We start from the raw sequence: 23,679 nt of genomic DNA, 5'->3' as shown, positions 1-23,679 counted from the left end.
CCTATTTCTGCTTCACTTAGTGATATACCCTGGAGACTGCTCCACATCAGTACAGAGAAAGCCGCTTCATTCCCTGAATGTATGATAATGGACTTGCCCAGTCCCCTACTCGTGCCCTCTAGGATGTTCTAGTCTTTTCTATTAAATCAGGGATGTAATGAGTACCCTGGCACACGTGTTATTCTACACATATGCAAATCTATCCAGAGCCTAAATGTCTATAAGTGGCATCGCTTCCCATCATGACAAACTGGGCCTTGCTGAGCTTTACGGATGCTCTCATGATCACTTCCTGCTCAGCCCAACAGCCCTACCAATAGTGTACTGCTCAACTTTTTGAACTTTATTCACTAACAGGTGAAAAATGGTATCTCACTACAGTTTAAGTCTATGTCACTCTGATGAGTGAGGCTGAATGCCTTTTCACATGTTAAGGAGCACTCTGTATTTCCTTTTCTGTAGTTCACGTCCTCCACCCAGTGAGCTGGGGAAGGCAGATTTTGACACCACAAAAAATGAGTCTGTACACAGGCTACAGTTCTCTATTCCAAGCTGATCTGAGGCCCACTAGGATTATTCAGGGGGTACAGGGGTTGTGGGACCTAACAGTGGCTGTGCCAGGACATGGGAGAGCCAGCACACTGAAACTTCCCTGTGGTTCACTGTGTCCACTGACGCTGACCATGGAAAGGTCTATCTTCTATCTTACCACGGCCGGCCTTGCTTTTTTTCTTTTTTAAACTCTTCTTTGACATTGATTCTGACATAGTCTCTTCCAACTCTAAATTCTTGAGATTCTAAGGTTCAACATGCTACTTGCCCACGACAAAAAGTGAATGACAGTTTCCTGATTTACATGAAAACGTGCTCAGCTCCCACCTCTTACCTGGAGCACCTGTGGGTCTGCGTGTGCCCAGAAGGGGGCCATGGTGCATCTGATCTTCCCTTCAGGGTCCATTTCAATGTCCCACCAGGAGAGAACCACCTGAGCTCGGCCGGAAGCCAGAAGTTCAAACTGCCTGCTATGGCAGGCTGATGAGCTACTGACTTGCTTGCTGAAGTCCACACTGCGGAATAATATTCAGGAACTTAAGCACATTTGAAGCTCACACACTTCATTTCTAAGCTTTTAGGGTGACCTCACCAACAATGAGACTTGTATGCAATGGACTTCTACCTTCAGAGGCAGGTGACATCAGCTAGGCTCTTTTCCACTCAAAAAGAACTTCCAAAGACCCCAACTCTACTAAACGTCTCAAAGAACCATTATCACCCAGGTTACTCCGTGGTACCTGAACATGGGCAGCACGTCGCTGAGGACAGTGAAGTCAGTGGGTGACACCTGGTTCAGCTGAATGTCATAGACAGAGGGTGCGCCAGGGCACCTCTCCATTTCTGGCGGGGGAACGATGACCCGCTCTCCATGTCTGGTCCGAACATGAATGGGAAACAGCTTGTTCCATGACCACATCCTTCTGGACTCCACCAGCTGAGCATAGACGTTTGCTCGGTGAGGCACTGCCTCGCAATTTTCCTAAGTTTATATTAAAAATCAATCAACCAACCAACCAACCAACCACCCACCCAATCAGGTACATTGACCCAATTGATCAAAAGAGGTTTATTCCTTAATATTAGGCCAGTTTAACATCTAACACCTTACCGCTATTAGTATACTTAACTGTTTTTGGCCTAAAAGCCCTTGGGGAAAAGAAAAGGAACTAGATTTGAAAAATACACGTTATGCCTAAAATGATTTATGTCAGATAAGTTCCTTGCTACCTGACACTATTAAATACTACAAAAATAAACCTTAATTGTCATCATGTGGATTAACTCCCACGTCGACCTTGAAGAAAGAGTCCAAGTCTTCCTGCTAAACACTAATTCTGGCACTGGGCTCACTGCTTCCCTTCAGTGCAGTTCTTGCCCAGACACCAGAAGCTCCTCATTGCACAGCTCAAAGGACAAGTGTCCATCCTCAACTGACCTGACCTCCTGACCTCACCAGGAACCGCTGACCACTCTCTTCCCTTGGCTTTGGCTGCAGTCCTTTGTCCAGTTTTCCTCCTACCTCATTCATTCATCAACACCCTCTACAGACCAGGCACCAGGGGCCCAGCTGTGAAGAGGACACTCACAGCTACCACCACACAGAAATGACAGGCACAGGGCTTCTCTACCTCAGCACTAGTGACCTCTTGAGCCAGAAGATCCTTCATTGTGAGGGCTGTTCTGTGCATTGCAGAATGTTTAGCAATATCCCTGGCCTCTACTCACAAGATGACTGTAGCACCGTACTTAGTTGTGACACCAAAAATGTCTCCAGACACAGCTCTGGATGAGAAGCACTGCTCTAGGTGGATTCTCACTCCCCCTGTCTATCCCTCAGAGAAGGCTCCGCAGAGACCTGGTCTGGACCACCTTCTTTCTCCCTCCACATATGAGAGTGACCCCAACCACTCCGTCTTCATTTACCAAATCATGTATCCAAAGGCTTCTTGGTCCTCTCTCTCTGGCTGACCCTCAGACAACTCAAACTCTCTGTCTAAACTAGACAAATCACCTTTACCCTGCCCCACCTTCCGGGCCCATTTCTCGAGTGTTACCTGAGGCCCGCCTCAGCCGAGTGCCCGAATGACTCCGACCACCTTCTGACCAGTCCTGCTTCCCGACTGCTCCCCACATGCCTGCCTACATAAATCAATCCCCCGCTTGATCAAAACCTTTCTGTGGTACCGCCTTGCATTATGCAGCATGGCAACCTTTCTCAGCCTTGCGTTGCCCAACAATCTAGTCTTATCTCTAATGCCAGCTCTGGCACTGCCCACAAACTGAACAACTTGCAGGGTCTGGGAGCCACTGCACTGATTCACCTTTATGTTTTTGTGCATGTAGATCTCCTCCACCATGATACTCACGCTTGGCAGGCCGACACCTGATCACTCTTCAAGACTGACTCAGCTCGAACTTAGTCAGCGGAATCTCACCCCACTGACCACCACCAGGGCATACCTCAAACTCTACTGTGATGACCTGCTCACCTACCTGCCTCTCCAAGAGCTCACTTTCACATTCTTGGTACCCAAAAAAGGCAAAATGAAGGCGCTCAATAAATGTGTCTTCTGAGATCAATCCCTGGGTCAATGCCACATGGAATATCAGACACACTAGCAACCCAGTTCCATGACCTCCAGAGGGACAGGGCAATGGAAGCCTTTGTGTGCCAGCCCTAACTCCTTCAGTTAGGAATTAGGAATTAGGGTGGGCAGATGGGGACAGTGACTGGAGTGAACTATGCATACCTGGCTGCTACAGGCCAGCTGGGAGAGGAAACAGGACAGCTGTCTGCCCATTTTTTAATAAGATGAATTAGAGAAAGACAAACTGGGCAACGTAATTCTAAATACCTTGTTCTCTGTTTCAGGGATACATCTAGTTGGTGGTTTTAATGTGAAGAAATAGAAATTCTTACTAATGAAGTTACTAGAAAAAAATTTTACACTTTGGAAAAGATGAGAGTCTCACAAAGTGCATTGATCTGCAGAACAATTACATCATGTGCAGATTGTGTAAGTAGCATGGACTCTGGCCCCAACTACCCTGAAAGGAGCCCCCTTCCTCACTGTGAGGGCACCAAGAACCCCTAAAGAGGGTCCCTGGCCGGGACATTTGCAGGCTCACCTGGATGGTTCCCATAGGGCAGGTGCTGGCAGAAAAAGCAAACACTCATACCGCCCACCTGGCTTTGTCTGAGTTTCCACCTTCAGTTTATGTCCATACAAAAGCAAGACCAACATTTCCAAGATAATATTTTTAGCATGTCTCTCTTCTCAAAGAAAGTGACAAAGAGTGCCACCATCCCAACTCCTTTACTTAGAATGGTCTGGCCTTCAAGGCCTTCCACTCTCTTCCCCACTCTCTGCCATTAGCTCACAAGCTCCCCAGGCTGATATTCTCAGTGACCTACCAAGCAAGTCCTCTACCTGGGATACCTTTCCCTCTCCTCAGTGCCTTTCCAAATTCCACCCTCATCTTCTTCCTGACCCCTGACCTCTTCTACCAGTCTTAAATCAAATGTCTGTGGTGCTCCTGTCTGCTTCTCCATTTGGCCCAACCAGTCCTCACCATCACTGACGAGCGTGGGTGAGAAGCAATTAGGATGTCTTATACTTCTTCCTGGGCGCTAGAATACCTTACGCATAGGTGACACTCAAAGAATCTTTGCTGAATTGAATTGAAATAGTTTCTTGCCTTTTAACTCTAACCTACCAAGAAAGTCATAGGAGTCATAATTAAGGAGAACCAGAATCCTGCAGGAATCGAGGGGTGGCCAAGGGTACACAGAGGGGTACTAAAGGCTCGGGCTGTGAAGAGCATGGTGCATCAGCGAGGGCTATGTGCGCTAGCTGAGATCACAGCAAGACGCCTGAGAAAGGTCCTCGGTCCCCTACCTGCACGAGATGCCTGTGTGCGTGCTCATAGGAGGGCAGCGCTCCCTCCCCAATCAGTTCCGTGTCAAACAGCTCTGTGATCAGGATGTTGGCACGGCATGGCATGTCACCGTCTGAGAAACACAAGGAAACAAGAGTCAGAAGCAACCTATGGACTAGAAAAAATATTTACAGCAAATACGTGCAAAACAAAAGGTTAAGAAATCATTAAATTGAAAGCACATACATGTGCTGAAGTATTTAGAATGTCTGCAACTGACTTTACAATGGTTTAGCAAAAAAATCCATATTTACACACACACACACACACACACACACACACACGTGCTAACGACTGGTTAAGCCTTGGTTAAGAGAAAATGGGTGCTCACTGTACTACTCTTTGAACTTTTCTGTATACAAATTAATGAACTATTAATTATTAAATTAACAAAAATCATTTAAAAAAGCAAAAACTGAATGCTGATACTTCAAATATTTCTAGGCTGCAGAGAGGGAGAGAAAACCAAAGCAACAATGAGAGGCTAATTGATTCCACTGATACTCTGGGTTCAGAATCACCAGTTCCTTACACTATATCCTACTGAATTAAGTTTGTTTCTTACTACCAAACAATCCCCCAGGTAACAGTTGTTTTGGGATAGTAGAGTTATGGAGGGTCTTTCTGTTAACTCCCTTTTCTAAATCTCTGTAATGTAATGTTACTTCTACAGTTATAATTTTTAATGAGCCAAGAGACAAAACAGACTTTGGAAGTGGTCATTCATCATGAAGAATTAACTAAACACTCATTATGGCTCATGAATTATAATTTGACAAGGCCCACTCATCTTCCCTACAGAGAAGACAAGTCTCATGGACAATGCAAGAAAAAAACAAGCATTAAAGTGTTTCAGAAAAGGGTACAGCAGGGAGCCTGAATCTTGAGTCATAGAGACCTGGGCTTTGATCCCGCTTTCTAGCCTTGAACCCTCAATGCTGACCATCAGTCACCTCATCTGTAAAATGGAGGGTAACAAGACCTGCTCCACATGATGGTAGTTACGATGGCAAAGGTAAAAACTGTTTACTTCTGTGAAGTACACTTGTGCTCAACGGCTGTATGATGTGAAAGGAGGCTGAGAAGAAACTTCTGTCTTCTGGCACAGAGAACACCCTTCTGAGTCATCCTGCCCATCCTCTCTGATATCACGTCAAACATCCACTGAAATACACTGTCCCAAACTGAGCCAACCACACCATACCGCGGTGTACCTGCTTCTCCCTCTGATGTTTCCACCTCACACAGTTCAGAAACCTGGGCATCATTTACTAGCTCCAGAAGAGCAGGGACCCTGACTGGCCTGTTCACCATTGTACCCCAGTACCTAGAACATTGCCTAGCAACCAATAATAGTCTGCAAACATTAGCTAAATTCTTGATTCCTCCCTCTCTGCCACCTTATAGCCAATCAATCAACGAGCCCTGCTAATTCTAGCTCCTGAATAATTTTTAAGCCAATTATGTAACTTAAAATGATTTGTCCGAATTTGTTTCAAATAAAGCTTTATGATCCAGTGAATTGCAACAAATAATCTTGAGAGCCTGGTATCTAGCATGTGAGTGACAATGTAGAAGGGTACAGAGTGTGCAGCAAGTGCCTGATGAGGGGCAGTTACCCCAGGTGCCTCATAAGTCTTCATCACATGACTGAATGGATGAATGAATGCTGCCGCCTGAGTCAGCTGCTATACATGCCTCAGTATGTAATCCATCCATTTCTGGGAAACAGGCAACAGGCTATTTTTAAAAAGGGCTAAGAACAGAACCTTGGATAACATGTATTTGGGAGAGAAAGCAAGCTACAAAAGAGAACCAAGGTTGGGAGATGTCACTGAGGCCTGGGAAGAGTTTCCAGAAAGAATGAATGGCAGAAGTACCCAAGCTGCAGTGTTTGAGAGGAAAAGCAGAAGGAAGATCATCAGCCTTGGCAATGAGAAAGCCACCTGTCAAGCTGGGGGAGTGGAAACAAAGTCTCACAAGGGGTTAAGGACTAAGCAAAGTTGGCAATTTACTCACTAAACAAATATTACTGAATCCTTTCGTGCCAGGCATGTGAAGTATGGAATGGAATAATTAATAAGACGACACAGTCCATGACGTCAAGATGCTTCAGCTATGTGGGGATGTAGACATTAAATACATCATTACATAATAGCTGCTACAAAGGAAAAATATTAAGAAAGCATATGAGGGGCCTGGCCTAATGCAGGTTGTGTGTGAACAACACACAGCCTGTAGAGGGGCACAGAGTCACAGAGAGCATGACATTGCAAAAGCTGCTCTGTGGATCAGTCTCTGTGCTGCGAAGACAGAAAAACTTTAAAAAATAAATAATCTCCACCTCTGGCCAAAATGGAATAACCAGGATCAGACTTATCCACCCACTATAATCAACCAGAAAACCAGACAAAACATATGAAACAAGTGTTTTCAGATACTGAAAAAGAGGAAGCACAGTTTGTTCCCAAGAAGGGAAACAAAGTGACCCCTACTATCACTTGGCTTTTATCCAGCAGGAACTTTCCAGACAACAGTACAAGAAAAGAGAAATCAAGCAGAGCACAGCAATCTGGCTGAGTTCAGGAGACCGTAACTGAAGTTCAGGGAAGTAGAGGCAATGGGACTTGTAGGGGAGAGAACCAGAGAGAAAGTTACACAGGAAAGGGGCTTCAGAAATCTGCACAGGGCTCCCCTTACGTCTCTTGTTGAATATATTCACATGTACATAGGGTAAGACTCTAGAAGGCCAGGCAAAGGTTGACCATGTAGCTACAAGCTGAACAATCTCCAGAGCTCACATATGACTGGGTAACATTCTAGCTCTGATCACCCAGCACACGCACTCAGCAGAGACCCCAGAAAGGTCACATCCTACCAGTATGGTTGAAGTAGTCTTAGACCAGGGTCCCACCCTTCACCCTGGGACGTTTGGCAATGTCTGGAGACATTTTTGGTTGGCACAAATAGTGAGGGAGAGGGAGGTGCTACCAGCTTCTACTGGTTAGAGGCCAGGGGTAAGCATCCTACAATGCACAGGATAACTACCCCTGGCACCCAACAAAAAATTACCAGGCCCAAAAGGTCAGCAGTGCTGCTGCTGAGAAACCCTAACTTAAAGCTATTCTAACCGGCTTCAACAAAGCTTAGAAACAAGCCTTAGAAGGATCTAATTGATTTGCAAGTAACCCATGCCCAGCAAAGCTTTTAAAAGAAGACGATAAAACCCAGCACTCAGCGGTGTAAAATTCCCAATACACATAGTACTCAAATAAAAATTACCAGACATGCCAAGAAGGAAAATGTAACCACAACTAAGATTAAAAATTCATCAATATGACAAACCCCAAAAAGACAAAGATGATAGAAATAGAAGATAAGGATGGTAAAACAGCTAATGTAAATATGTTAAATATTTAAAAAAAAACACATAAGCACGATGAGGAGAAAAATGGAAGTTATAAAAAGAATCAAATGGAACTTTAGAGATGAAAAATACAATACCAGAAATGAAAAGTTCACCAGATGTGCTTAACAGCAGATTAGACACTGGAAAAGAAAAGATCAGTGAACCTAAAGACCCATATGAGAAACTATTAGTCTCCATCAATAGGTGAAAGGATAAACAAACTGTTACGTCCACACACAGAGTGCTGCTCAGCAACAGAAGAGAACGAACTCTTGATACACAGAACACGGATGAATCTCAAAAGCAACATACTATAAAAAGAAAGCAGGCACAAAGAGGACACATTGTACGATTCCACTTACTCAAAATTTTAGAAAAGGCAGAGCTAATCTATATTGAAACAAGCAGGTCAGTGGCTGTCTAGGCCCAGGGCTATGGGAGGAACTGATGTAAATGATCATGAAGAATTTCTTTGGGCATGATGGAGATATTCTATTATCTTGATTGTGGTGCTGTTTCCAAGTGTGTTTAAATTTGTCAAAATTCATCGAATTATACACTTAAAATGGATGTATTCATTTTAGGTAACCTATACCTCCAATAATGTTGATTAAAAATAGAATAAGGATTTGTGTATTCTTTTGTATGTGTTTTAAAAAATAAAGGGGACACGAATCCCTTCTTTTGCATATGTTTCAGATTCTCCATTAAAAAAATTTTTTTAATGGGAGAAAAAGGTTGACTTTAGGCAGATACTCCATTCTAAAACACTACATTTTTAAAAAGTTGGGGTGATATCCATAACCTCACTCCAGAAGCTTATTTTACAAATCTTTACACTGTGCTCTACAGGTATCAGTGGCATGTGAAATTTTAGAACTCTTAGACTATAAAAAACATTCTGGAAACCCAGAGAGATTGTGCTATACAAGCAAATTTCTCACGTTGGACGCTGAAGCACAATGTCAGAACTAAGCAAAACTCTTGCTGCTATCTACTTAGTTTCACTTCTGTCTGATAAAATTCGAAACTCAGAGTGCTGAACCACACAAGAATTCCAACTTATTCAAGCGAAAGGTTTCATTTGCATCACAGCTATTTCTCTTATTAGCTCTGGTTTACTAATTGCTGATTTGTTTTAGCTAGTAGAAAAACAAACTAGCAGAGAAGCAAAGTGCTTATTTTCAGACCACCACAACCACCACATGGAGAGGCCCCATATCTCTGCAATTACCTGGAAACACCTATTCTAGGTAACTTGAATAAGCTTTTTCTTCTCTTTTACAAAAAGCAAGAAAAGCTTCCAACACTAGATGTGTTCATCTTACCTGGCCCTACGGTCACTTCTGTGGAATGCTTGTTGATAACCTTAATCTTATCACTGAAGCCATTTTTCTCTACAATCTTCACAGCAGCATCAGCCATGGGCTTGAAAACCTAGAAATTAGAGCCAAAAACCAAGAAAAATGAGCAATCAATTTAATAACATCCTAACACCCAAGGTCAGCAAGATGTTCCTTGATTCTGGTCTTAAGATCTGAAGTAAAAGAAGCCTCCACTCCAGAAATTCCTTCTGAATATAAAAAATGTGCTTTTGTTACCATTCGCAACAGAGACAAATATTTCTTTCGGCTGATTTAATCTAAATAAGACTTCATTCTGTAACAATACTTTATTCTCCAAATGTGTATCATGAAAATGCACAGGAACGAGATTCCTCTGAGTTTAACTTGCAGCTAGAAGTTCCCATTACATGCCAGGCACAGGGGGGACGCAGGGGGTGCCGAGAAGGCTGCATTATCTAGTAAGGGCAGCAGATGTCAGTGCCACGCTAAAAGGAACCAAAGAGAGAAGAACTTGCCTCACAAAACCATAATCTGTGACTTGGGACAAGATGCATCCAATACTCTTTAGATAAAAGTGAGACTGTTACTGTGTTAGACCTAAGTGTAAGCAGGTCACCTTTCTGCTCAAAACTGTCCCCAGTCCCCACTGCTGGCAGAAGATCGCCTATATTTTCTTATGGTATTTGAGGCCCTTCATGATACAGACCACCTTGCTTCTCCCCACCACCAGCTCTTTCCCCAATCTCCATCTGCCCCCCGCAACTGATGTTCCAGCCACACTCACTGTTCCAAGGCAAACCTGAGCCTTCCCTGCCCTAGCTCCACTTGCCAAAGCAAACTGAACTTTCCAGGGCAGCACAAACCTTTGGAAGAATATAAACCAAAATTTTAACAATGGTTAACTTTGAGGTAGCACACTATTTTATTTTATATTTACCAAATTTTCTATAGATATGTATTATATATACATTATCAGGAAAAAAAAAACATGTTTAATGTTTTATTACAGGAAAGAAATAGCAGATTGCCAAGTTATTGAAAAGGTAATAAGATAGCTGGCTCAGCAGAGACATTTAATATAGTGGCTCTCTGTCTACGGCCATGCCACCCTGAACATGCCCGATTCTGTCTGATCTTGGAAGCTAAGCAGGGTCGGGCCTGGTTAGTACTTGGATGGGAGACCACCTAGGAAGACCGGGTGCTGTAGGAATAAGTAAAGTAAGTAGGTAAAGTAAGTAAGTAAGTAAAGTAAGTAAGTAAATAAATAAAAATATAGTAGTGGCTCTCAACCTTGGTGCACATTCAAAAATCCCAATGCCCAGGCCACATCCCAGAATAATTAAATCAAAATTGGGGGGGCAGCAGACATTAGTATTTTTTAAAGCTCCTCAGTGATCCTGACATGTAAACAAGGCTGAGAATCACTGTTTTCAGAGGAGAAAACATGCACCTAGAGGAAGAAATTGTGTCTGATTCAGCTCTACATCCTCAGAACTTGGCGCTGTGCTTGGCACGGAGTGAGCGCTCTGTGAATGCTCACTGAACAAATGAATGGGCAAAGTGCAAGGAGCATAAGGGACTTCCCACACAAGCAGCAGGACACACGACTAAGGAGCATGGCTCACCTCAATGGCATAGCAGAAGTCAGCGCCTGCTGTGACCGCCATCATCGACAAGAGTCCCGTGCCGGTACCAATGTCAAGAACCAAGGCTTTCTGTCCTCTTTCCTTCACCCTGCTCACAGCAGTCCGGATACCCTGGTAGTATTTTACATTCTAAGAGAAAGAGAGAAATAGCTGTAACTTTATAACAGTTATTATAAATAAATAGAAAAGTACTTTGTGAAGTCCTAGAGTCACCGTTGGCAAAAGCTGTGTCAGTCATGACCCTGTGGCCTTTCTAGCCCCGCGAGGAATAGCACTGACTAGTGGAGTCAGCCAGGCCTTGCAAGACCCCAAGAGCCTGGGTCAGCCTCTCACCCTTTATGAAGCAGCTGTCTTCCCCCCACATCCACTCTTCCATACTCTGCTTAGTGATGCTGGGGCTGGGGCTCTGGAAACACCTTCTTTTTCCAGCTGTTAGGTATGGAAACAGGGGAAACTACAAGGTGACTGGAAGGTAGGAGAAGGGAGAAAGCTTGTTCCTTCCCGTATGGCTGCTGCTCTCATCGGTGTCTTCCCAGGAGCAGCAGCTGGTTCCAGAAGGCAGATCCTGCCAGGACTCCCCTAAACAGCCTCTCTTCCGGATTCTCTGAGGTAGGAGCAGCACTCAGCACTCCGAGATCCCTCTCAGAGACTGGAGCACCAGCACCACAGGGCCTCTTCTCCATGCTTCTAGGTTCTAAAAACCCCAAGCTTCTCCCTTTGCTTCCCCAGCCCTAGGCAAGGTAACTGCTTCCTGCTTTTACAACCACTGGTTTACCTCAGTGCTCTCATCTGTTTCCCAGTCCTCCCACACCCGCATAACAAATTTCCTCTGTTGAAATATGTAATTTGGCTGTTGGTTTCCTTACTGGACTCTAATTCATACAGCTTCCATGTCTAAAATACATTTTCCCCCTCAGGAAATGACTTCTTTGCATCGTGAAGGTTTTTAGTTCATGTCTTTAGTAACTTCCCAGAAAAATTTTCCATCTCTAAGAGTTTGACTGAATAAGTACCCTGATCATGGGAAAATATTTGTAAATCCTTTTAAATGTGCTGATGATCTGGCAAGTTAGTAAGGAATATTAAAAAGTCAAACAATTGAAGTGGATCCACCCCTGGTGAGCCTTTAGATGACAATAATACCAGCTGACACCTTGAGCACAGCCTGCAAGAGACCCAGAGCCAAGGCACCCAGCTAAGCGAAGCCCAGATTTCTCACCCACAGAATTTGTGAGATAATAAATGCTTTAAGCCATTAAACTTTGAGATAATTTGTTATCCAGCAACAGATAACTAATACAGGACTGGCATCAAAAGGACCATATTCTCTGACCACCGTACAATCAAGTTAGAAATCTCAATAACAAAAATGTAAAGAAAAAAAGATTTTGAACATTAAGAAATTCTAAATTTACAGGTATAAGACAAAATAAAAAAAAAGAATTAGAAACTATCTAAACTGAATAATAAAAAAATTACATATCAAAACTCATGGGATAGCTAAAACAATATTTGGAGAGAAATGTATTAAAAAAGACAAAAAATGAAGCATCCACCTCAAAAATTAGAAAAAGGACTACCAATATAAACCTCAAATAAGTAGGCGAATAAAAATAAAGAACAAATATTAAGCAACTAGGAAACAAACATAGAGATCAACGAGGATAAAAGTTCATTATTTCAAAAGACTAATAAAAAAAGGTAGAGGAAGAGAAATAAGTACAAGTAACCAAAAAGTGAGAATGAAAGGAAGGGCGGTGATGGGGGCTGTGATAATGTGCATACCACAGGTATTAAAGAGATTAAAGGATATCATGAACAACTTTTAGCAAATACATCTTTTAAAAAATTAGATGAAGTAGACAACATTTTATAGAGATTCTATCCAACGCACTAGAATAAGAAGAAATGGAATAAGATCTAGAAAAAAAATAAAGTCATTTTTCACAGATGAGATGAATGCAAAACAATAGCAACAACAATCCAAATACCTACAGGTAATTATTAGAATTAAGAGAACTTAAAAAGGTTACAGGATTCTAAATCAATAAATAAAAATCAACTGAAATTTTATAAATCAGCAACAGCCTTTAAAATCTTGCAAAAGGAAGGATTTCTTAAACAAGAGACAAAAAGCACCAACTGATAAAGGAAATATGAAACAAATTTGACATGAACTTAAGAATTCATGTTTATCAGATTAAAAAAAACCTACAAACTAAGAAAAGACATCTGCAATACATACAACTGACAAGATTTGTACCCAGAATATATAAAGAACTCCTATAAATTACTAAATCATAAAAGAGAAAACATGAATAGCCAGTAAACAAATGAAAAGAGCTCATGTTCAGTAGTATTCAGGGGAATGCAAGTCAAAACTATAACAAGAGATTAGTTCAAACCTACCAGATTGTCAAAAATGTTAAAAACTGGTTAATACCAAATACTGGTAAGGATGTAGATCAATAAGAACTATCGTAAACACGCAGTGAAAGTATAAACTGACATGATCCCTTTGGATAAGAATTTGACATTACCTAGCAGAGCTGAACACACCCAAATGCCCAGCAATTCCATTCCCAAGAGTGTAGAACCTACAGAAAAGTGTACCAGAGTATACAATGTTCCAGCAGCACTATTTAAAAGAGCAAGAAGCTGGAAACAGAAGAATGGGTAAATAATGACACAGTCACACAATGGAATCCATACAGCAGTGAAAATGAATGAACTACAGCTACGTGCAAAATGAATGAATCTCAAAAACAAGGCTGAGCAAAAAGACAAGTCACAAAGAATAAACACAGTATAGCTCCATTATTTAAAGTTCAAAAACAGGCAAAATAAAGAATTTATTTTTTAAGAATACAAAGTAGGAGATAAAACTATAAAGAAAAGCAAGGGAATGACTGATACAGAATTCGAGACAGTAGAAACTTCTGGGCCAGAGCCAGGAACACAATCAAGGAGTAGACAGGGGAATTGTGACAGTAACGTTCTATTTCCTAAAGCTGAGTGGTGAGTCTATGAGCATTTATTTTATTCTTCTTCTTTAAATTGTGCATATGTATTTTATACTCTTTTGAATTATATATTTTTGAAGTTTTTGAAAGATTAAAAGTTTTTTAAATAAGTATGGTACCAGACCTCAAAATAGTATCACTGAACTCTACAAGAAAATGAAATGATTATGTCAAGATTCTGAAGTGATTTCCAAAATAGAAACCATATTCGGCCTAAGTCTTTAGTGTAAGGGTAGAAAAAATAAGATTTTAGATATGTCAAGTCTCAAAAACCTTACCTCCCAATGTACCCTCTCACAAGAAACTGAGGAAGGATGTGCTTCACCAAAAAGACTTAACCGCACAGGAAGACATGGGATCTAGGAAATGGAAGGCCCTATAGAAAAAGAGAAGTGAAGAAAATCTGCAGCAGGACAATAAAAAATGCCAGGCTGACAGATACACGGCAGGTCTAGAAAAGCACTGGGTCCAGACTGGAGCAGGTCAAAATGATCCCAGAGATACTCTCCAAGAAGATAAACTGACAGAATAGCTGATTGTTTGACCTTTCCTTCTGAAAAGACATTTAGACAATTGGGGGAAAGTTTGGGCATAAAAGAATGACATGTAAATAGAAAAAAAAGCCCAAATAAGATAATTATTAACAGAGCTATGCAAGAGAGGAAAACTAATCAGAGTATATCACATAGCTCAACTGTGAATAGTGTTTAAATAGTTGTAACAAAGTAAATATGAATTTAACTAACACACTTATACAGTTCTTACCTTTTAACAATCCTTTAAAAGGAAGTACTATTGTTATCCTTATTTTACAGATGAGAAAACAGAGGCACAAAGAGTTTAAGTGACTTGCTAACTGAAACTCTGAATACTGATTTAGCAAAAATTATAACAGTATTGGGAGGAGAGAGGAACAAGTTGGAAAGCGGTGAATAAAAACCAAATTCTTAGCTCTCACAGTGGCCATTCCATAGATAACAGCTATTTAGATACGGATTTAAACACAAAACAAACAGCTCAGAGAGAAGAAAGGAGGTGGCCTCTGAGGTTAAACATGAAAAGGTTTTGTCTTTGGGAAATGATATAGCAGGGGACTGCTATTTTTCACAATAAGCCTTATAGAACTATTTGATATATAAAGTAAGTGCATTTATGTCTTGGATAAAATCAGTATGGCATTTTATGTTATGTGCTTCCTACCACAAAAAAAAAAGTTTAAAAAATCAGTATGGCAATTGTTACAATTGTTGAACTAGGAAAATGACCATCAAATACATTATATCCCTAAAAAGCAGGGGGCAGTTTTCTCTGGGTAGCTGTGGCTGTGAGGCTACAGGAGTGGGGCTGAAAGCTGGCCTGGGAGTTTCAGGCCAGCCCATGAGTTAGCTGACCACCTGAGAACCCTGATAAGCAGCATCCTGCATAGTAAACCAGAGTTGACATACTCTTTGAATGACACCTATTAAATTAGCTATACTTTTTAATTACCAATTTTGAAGGTACTACAGGGAAATCAGAGCCCTCTTAAAAGGCAATTTGGCAGCGGCAGTGTCCATCAAGAGTCATACCTATGTTTATTACTGTAGACTACACTAAAGAAGATATACAGAGAGATGGCAAATAAGCACATGAAAAGATATCTGAAATCATGTCATTAGAAAAATGAAAATTACAAATACAAAGTTAAATGTTTAACACACAGACCCAGCAATTCTACTCTTATATATCTGCCAGAAAGAAATGAAAACACATGTCTACACAAAGACTTGTATGTGAAGGTTTACGATAGGACTATTCAAAATTCAAAACAGTCCAAAACTAGAAACAATCTAAATGTCCATCAACTAGTAAACAGATAAACAAAATATAGTATATTTATATAATGGGATATTATTTAGCAATAAAAAGAAATGAATACCAATACATACTCAACATGAATGAACCTTAAAAACATGATGAAAATACATATAAGATATATATCATATGATTTCATTAATGTAAAAGTTATATAAAAGGCAAAACTATACAGAGAGAAAGCAGATCAGTGGCTGCCTGGGGCTAGGATGGGCACCGAGATTGACTCCAATCAGGCATGATGTAATTTTATGAAATAATGAAAGTGTACTAAAAAAACAAAACAAAACAAAAATGTAAGACACCATGCAAAAGTATAGAGAAATGTGTTTATCTTGGCTCTGCCATTAACCAGCAAGTTCTGATCCCATTTTCTTATGGTAAGTGGAAAGCAGAAGTTAATAGTTAAATAACGAATGTTCCACCAAGGGGCTTGAATTTACCTCGAAAGCAGTGAGAGGCACTGAAGGGTTTTAAGTAAAGAGTAACATGGTCAGATTGGCATTTCAGAAAGACCCCTTGGGCTGCTATGTAGAGGATAGAAAAGACGGGCCAACACCTGTAAACGAGGGCTGAGCAGGCAGTGAGGTTGAAAGATCCATAGAATGTGATGACAGACTGGAGGTTCAGATGAAGGAAAAGGTCCCATCCTTCAGGCTTGGCTGACTGGATGGATGGCAACACCATTTGTCCAAATCCCCTGGAAGCTGGAGCAAAATCCCCTTAGTTTGCAGACAACACTAAAATCTGAGAGGCTCGCAGCCATGAGAGTCTAAAAAGCCAAGACCATTAAGCTAGAGAGGAGTAGACAAATGCTAAGAACAATATTCGTCCCACATTCTATAATTCCCCAACAGTTCATGAAAGGTTCTCGGATATCCAATTTAAATTAGGAAGGTACATAGTGCCTTTCATGTAGCCTACACACTAATGATACTTAAAAAGTTCATTCTGTCACAGTGTGTCCAAGAAGTACGTAGGCTGAGCAGTTAACCAAGGCTGGATGAAGGAGACAAAATGGCCCATGACCACCCTTATCACATTCGTGATGCCCCTCCTGCTCTGCACTGCTCAGTTTTTAAGCTTGGTCCTGCATCCTTCTCCTTCAAGCCTCCTAACTTCCAAACCATCTAGATGAAATGGTCAAGCACTCTAGTAGACCAGGAAATTCTGGGTTGTTAACATCATAAGACAAGAACTGCAGCAGTCCCTAACTCAGATAAAAGAAAACTCAGATAAAAAAAAAAAATCAAAGAGGAAACCTGAGATATAATTCTGCAATGAAAGTCAAATCTGCTTTACAAAATAGTCTACAGTGACCTCTAGAGATTTTATTTTTAAATTACAAATAACTACACAATGTGAAACATCATACAATTAGAGAATTTTTATTTAGAGAATATCATGGAGATCAGCTAATACATCCCACTCATTTTAAATCCTAATAAATGAGGTCCATGGAGGTTCCATGTTTTCTCCAAAGTCACACTCAGGTCGAGAGCAGAGTCAAAAGTAGGACCCAGCCTCCATACTGACTCCATTCTAGCATCATTCTAACATCAGGCCTTCAGCAGGAGTTTTTAAACTGCTTGTGGGGTTTTAGAAACCCACATCAAGATAATGGTTTCTAAAAAATAAAAAAAAATTTTAAAGATAATGGTTTCCTTTTATACTTACTCTGTCTTTGTCATGCAGCATATCAGCATAAGAAGATCTTAAAAAAAAAAAAGACAGGTGAGAAACCTTTGCTAATAATGACATACATCAACATATGAGTATATTCACATATATAAATGCATTCTTAAATCAGAACAAACATCCAGGCTGATTTTAAACTATTTTCATAGTTATATGCTGTCATTCTCCAGTACTGCAGAAAAAATCTGACAGATGTTTATTTTCGGCAAAGAACCTCAGACCCAAGAATGCTCTGGTAGTTTGCCCTGTCACAGTAACTCCAAAGCCACTAGCATATTGATCATGTTATATATCATACTTTTCCTCAGAATAACTCAGACTCATTTTGTCTAATACTAACATAATCTTGCATACACTTGTACTTTGGGATAATCACAGATGTAATACCAGGAAGAACTGAGGAAAGGAACAGTATACACTTGCTGTAAACGTGACGGGTATCACGCCCAGCACACATCCTTATGACATCAGAAAAACTAAGCATTCACCAAATTGCAGAGTGTTAAAGGGAGTTGCTTATCCATATTTTCTATTGTAGCAATTTATAAATTTGAAAACCTCTGGTAAGGTCAAGATGGGCCCACAGAATTCAGCAGGCGCAGCCCAAAGATGCTTTCTGAGAGTTCCAAGTGAGAGCCAAGGCATTCTAAATAGAGGACCTCCAGCTTCTGGTTAACATCAGTCACAGCAGCGCTTATTTTAAATGTAGATTCCCAAAATACACACAAAAAGATTCTGATCCAGAAGACAGGGCTGGAAGTTTAGAAATGTGCACTTGAACTGGTGCTCCAGGCAACTGTGACACAGGCACCCCTTACTCTACACTTTGAGGAGCACGACACTAAAAAAACAGGGTTCTTTTACGGCACGCCAAAGTTTTGACATCTGAACCCATCTATGAATGTTTAGTTCAAATCGGGTCTTCTCTTCCTTCCTTCACTTTATAAGAGGCTTTTTCACTCCCCATCTTCCCTGCCTCACCACCCGCTCACTCTCCACCACTCCACCGACATCGTTCTCCCTAAGCACCAGCAGCTTACTCCAAATGCTAACATCCAGGGCTCTCTGACTGTGCCGGATGCTGCCTCTTCCTGAAACGCTTTCCTCCTTTCCATTCTGGCCATTCCCTCCTGGTTCTCCTGCCTCCTCAGCTATTCCAGGACTCCTCCTTCAGCCCTCTATCTTTCTCATTCCACACCCTCTTTAAAAGCCTCAGTTTCAACTCTAGTAACTGCGAATTATCTCCAGACCCACATATCTGCCCACTGGCATCCCTACTGGATGTCCAAATACCTAGTCTCCTTCATCTTCCCCTCCCCAACACCAGCAGTTCCTCCTGTGTTCTCCCTCTCAGCAAACAACAGCTCCATCCACCTAGCCACTCTAACCAGAAATCTTGGTGCTGCTTGAATTTTCTCTTTTCTGAATCACTGCATCCAATGAGTGATCAAACTCAAGCTCCCTCAAAGCTGTCTCCTCCTCTCCACCTCTACTGCCTCTGCTTTGCAAAATCCATCCAAGGGTCTCCACTCCCTCCAACCCACCTTCCACACTGCTCTCAGTGAGTGTTCCAAAATGTAACCTAATCCTTTTCCGCCCATTTAACATCTCAATCGCTCAGAAAATAATGTCCAAAATGTTTAGAAAGTAGTATTTTTGAGTCTTTATTCTGTGTCAGACATTGTATTTATTCGATCATCAAATAATCCTACAATAAAGGTATTATTATGAGATGTATATTACACTGAGGCATATATTATTGTATCACATATTGAGAAATATACTATATTGAGGCTCAGAGAAATAGCTTGACCAATGGCACAAAATTAAATGACAGAGCCCAGATGTATACTCACGTTCCTCTTCCTGTGTCTTGCTACCACCCTTTACGACACGACCTCTGCCTACCTTTTCAGCCTCCTCTCTTACCATAGCTCTACTTTTGATCCACCCTCTAGCACATCGAACTGCCAGCCGCTCCCCAGAGCAGCTCATCTAGGAAGTTTACACGTAATCCCTGCTGCTCAGAAAGCAATTTCCCTCCATTTAGATTTGGGAAATCACTCCATCATGCTTAGCCCAGCTGGCTCTTGCTGCTTCCATGAACTTTTGTGCCCATTTCCACTGGCCTTTATATAACTGCACTGTAATTTTTTATATGTCTGTCTCTTCCACAAAACTGCCTGCTTCTTAAAGATGGGAATCTTAAATTCTTCATTTTGGTATTCACGGCCCTAGCACAGTGCTGGCATGTTGCATGCACTCAATGATTGCTAAATAATAGTAACTCACATACTTTTAAACATCCCTTTAAAGAAATAAATGCATTTTTCACTTTTCCAAGAAGTTAACCATATGAGGAATGGGTCACTATTTCAGTGACACAAGTAAATGATTAAGTTTCATAAATTCTATTACTACTACTGAACCTTGGGTCCTCTTTGCCACTAGACAGATCGTCTGGTAAGGCTGCGACAGAATGTCTGACTCCCCACACAGGCATGATTCAGCCTAACTCCCACACAAACCTACCTAGCTGAGCACACTTGCTCCTGACCAACATCTGCCAGATCGGAAGCACTGGGTGACAGCCTATTACATACTCAGGCTGGATTCCAAGGCATTTGCTTGAGATCAAGTGCACCCTGCTACGGCCAACTGTGAACACATCTTTGTTACCTGGCAATCTCCTGGTGGTAATCATAATGCTCATCTTCCTCCAGCCACTCCACGGATCCTGTGGTCGGATTGGCTCGCCCACAGAAGACCTTCATGGTGCTAATCAGCTCCTGGGTTTTAGCAGAGAAAAGCAGCCTAAAGTAGCCTTGCCAGTTCACGTCTTGTGGACAGGTCAGATCATCAGAAATCTATTTGCATCATAATGCCCAAGAATGTAGAAGAAAAAAAAATGTTAAAAGGCAAGAAAACAAAAGGAAAAAATTTGACAAAAATGTCAAAGCCATTGAAAATAGTTGGTTAATCATTATTTGAATCTTTCCAGCAAGAGTTATTTGGTTTTCCAGTCTGCAGAGAAGATCAAAAACTATAATACATAAGTTCAAAACGCTATCTAGAAACTTCAGCAGTCCTCAGGGATTCCAATAGGGTCAAATGAGCCTCACACGTGCATTTGGGTGCAGCCTCAGATGAAGGCAGGTGAGAAGGGAAATAAAGCAGAGGAAAGGGATAGTAGGAAAGAACAAAGAGAGACTGGGGTGGTGGTAAAGGAGTGTCACCAATACTGCCTCAGGGTACTAAACACTTAGTTTAAGGAAAAATACAAAGATAGAGCAATTCAAACAAACTAGGAAAACCAGCATCTATCTAAACACGTAAGTCACAGCTATACCAAACACGGACAATCCCAGAAATACAAGGTTGAGCTCCCCCCCGCCAAAAAAAGCAAATCACAGAATACATATAAGATTACATTTACATAAAATTTACTATTATACACAACAGAACATATTCTTCAGGATTCACACTAAAAAGCATAGCAAGGAATAAAGATGGTGGTTACCTTTAAGAGGGAAGGGAAAAAGATGAGATCAAGGAGGGCCACACAGGGGACTTCAAAAATAATATTGTTCTTTTTCTAACACTGAGTGGTGGGAATACAGGTGTTCATGACACTGTCATTCTTTATGCCTTGCTATTTTTTATGATTACTTCCTATCTACTCAATACTTATTTTTAAAAGCAATTTTTAAAAATCTTTCATCAAAAACAATTTTTGCTTCAAATAAATGTCACCAGATAAAATGTCTTGTATGAGCTTTCCCTGCAAAGAAATCTATTTCTGAGAGACAGAGGAACACCAAAGCTCAAAGTCTGAAGGCATTTCTTAGCAGGTGCAGGCTCTCCCAATGCCCTCTCTCTTACCATTTAGAAAACAGCAAGTGCTCCACTCTCCTTCATTTCTTGTTAAACACTGATCCATCTTCAGGAAACCTGCTTGTTTTTGTGGTGGAGGTCCCCTAAACATTCCTGAGGCATCTTATTGGCCAGAGTTACTTTCTTTTGAAATTATCTAGACTAAACATTGAATTCTCATACAAGAGGATGGAAAACATTCTTTTCTGAAAAGACTCAGGCAGTCACTAGCCTGATTCAAAGACGTTAATTTGTCTTTTAGTAAAACACTACTTGTAAAATCTTAGCATATCTATCCTCTACTCTAGTGGCTCTCAAACCTTCTGACAACCCCAGCAAGAAATGTACTTTAGAGGGACACAATATATGCACACACAAGTATAAAGTTTCAAAAAATAATATTTAGCCTTCCTATGGTCAAGGCCCTGATATATTTCATCCTATTTCAATTTTATTTAATTGCTGATCATGATCCACTAAATTGGATGTCATAACTCACCAGTGGGCTGCAACCTAGTATGAAAAGCATTGCTAGACTCAGCTCTGCACATCTCATATTTCTTTTAAAAAGACAGAGTATCTAGAACTACCAGAATCTGTAATGTGCTTTAGAAAATTTTGTCCAACAAATGCTGTAGAAAGAAATGACGACTTGCTGAATGTTCAGGGAAGGCTTAAAGGATGAGTAGATTTTAGGTGGGCGTGAGGAGTGGGCGTGAGGAGAGGGCACTACACCAGATTAGACAGGTTTAGACAGTTATGCACAGTGAATAAATCAGTTCAGCTGACATGAAACTGAAGGAGTCAAACATGCTGGTAGGGTCCACACTCGGGAGGATCCAGAAACCCTTACCCTGTGGTCCATGTGGAATCAATTCTGAAGTCATTTAAAAGTTAAGAGTGTAGTAAAGAACTTTAATTTGGGGGATTCCCTTTTTGTTTGCATTGTTGCTAAGGTTATAACTGTAGAGAAGTCATTGGTTTCACATAAATCTAAATGAATGCTTGAGGATGGGAACCATGTCCTGTAACCTCTTTGGGCGAGCACTACATGTTCTACAGATAAATCCCTTCATCTATTATTATGATCTGTCCTCTCCCTAAGGTGCCCACACTCCAGATTCAAGAGATATTATGACCCTCTCATTCTCCAAGAGATGTGAACTTGAACCATGCCAAGCTCCAACTGGTCAGATTACAAAGCTGATGTTTGGTTCATTCATTCAAAACTTACTAAGTATCTTCTATATGCCAAGGCACTGTGTTAGGGACTGAAGGACAACCATAAACAAGACAGAGTAGGTCCCTGGCCTCCTAAATATTAGTCTCTAATGGGGGAGAAATCGAATATAAAAAATTACAGACTATAATGCAAGAAAGGAAATACACAAGATGCCTATGAGAGTAACAAGGTTATGGAAAGGCTCGCTGAGGGAGGCGGCATTTGAGACCTGCAAGATAACCCAGGTTAAAAGTTGAGGAAGAGTAGTACTTATATTTCAGGAATCCTTACCCCAGCTATTCCAAGAAAAACCCTTAATGTGGAAAGAACTTGGTGCATAAGCAGAAACTGACAAAAACTTGAGTGACTGAAAAGAGTGTGAGCATAAGAAATGATACGAGATTAAGTGTGAGCTTTGGAAAGGTGTTTGGATTTTATATTAAACACACTGGGAGCTCCTGAAGGGTTTTAAGCAGGAGATTGTCCATGTCAAGTGTTCACTTCTACAGGGCAGTTTCTGGCTAGTGTGTGGTGAATAAACTGGCTTCTAACTACGAACTTCAGACCACAGCGATTGAGAAAAGCGAGCCCATCAGCAGTTCTCTGAATCAGAGAACCGTGGCCCTGTTAGGGGTGCGATGTTTGGAGCTCCTTATGATTGCGGTGCAGGTCTCTGTAGCTGAGGGGAGACTCTGGGTACGTCCTATGATCCAGGTCACCGCGGAGGTGGCTCCACTACGGACCCAGCAAGCGTCAATCAGCCGAGAGGAGGGCAGAGCCGCGGCCTGCCTGCAACCCCGGTCTCCCGCCAGCCCAAGCGCTCCGAGCCGTCCCATGCTGATTCTACAAAGGTGGTCGAGAGTCCTGAAAAGATGCGTATCCCACGTTCGGAGTACGCCCACACCAGGGCTCTGGCTGGCTGCACCCGGGACTCTAAACGCGACTACACCTTCCCAACCCGCCCAGCGCCTCACCGGCAGCGGGAACCGCTCCGTTCACTTCCGCCGCCACTGCCACGCTACCGCGGCCAGCATGAGCGCAGGCCTTCGCGCACCGGCTGAGCGTGCCAGGGGCAGGGCCGGAAGCGGAACTTAAAGGCTCTCCCGTCCGCCCC

General features: G+C 41.6%; 1 protein-coding gene and 1 pseudogene across 4 annotated transcripts in view; one reads left to right on the top strand and one right to left on the bottom strand.

The window, feature by feature from the left end:
- The window catches only part of PRMT7 (protein arginine methyltransferase 7), a 36,240-nt gene extending 12,563 nt beyond the window's left edge, over positions 1-23,677 (bottom strand). Inside the window, exons 1-8 of one of the 4 annotated variants that reach the window (XM_039851880.1) lie at positions 23,540-23,677; positions 20,150-20,337; positions 17,450-17,486; positions 10,875-11,024; positions 9,232-9,340; positions 4,455-4,567; positions 1,293-1,534; positions 887-1,067 (exon numbers count right to left, since the gene is read on the bottom strand). In XM_039851880.1, coding sequence (XP_039707814.1) covers positions 887-1,067; positions 1,293-1,534; positions 4,455-4,567; positions 9,232-9,340; positions 10,875-11,024; positions 17,450-17,486; positions 20,150-20,244 — 927 coding nt within the window. In that variant the 5' untranslated portion in view covers positions 20,245-20,337; positions 23,540-23,677. Of the gene's footprint in view, positions 1-886; positions 1,068-1,292; positions 1,535-4,454; positions 4,568-9,231; positions 9,341-10,874; positions 11,025-17,449; positions 17,487-20,149; positions 20,338-21,352; positions 23,496-23,539 lie in introns of those variants that run through there. The other 3 variants (XM_039851881.1, XM_039851878.1, XM_039851879.1) reach the window with 3 other exon arrangements.
- Positions 10,341-10,459, top strand: LOC120593991 (uncharacterized; annotated as a pseudogene).
- Positions 23,678-23,679: the final 2 nt, after the last annotated feature.

The sequence above is a fragment of the Pteropus medius genome, unplaced genomic scaffold (assembly GCF_902729225.1).
Source record: "Pteropus medius unplaced genomic scaffold, Ma_sr-lr_union100, whole genome shotgun sequence".
In the NCBI taxonomy this organism is placed as follows: domain Eukaryota; kingdom Metazoa; phylum Chordata; class Mammalia; order Chiroptera; family Pteropodidae; genus Pteropus; species Pteropus medius.
This window is presented reverse-complemented; position numbering and strand designations above follow the sequence as displayed.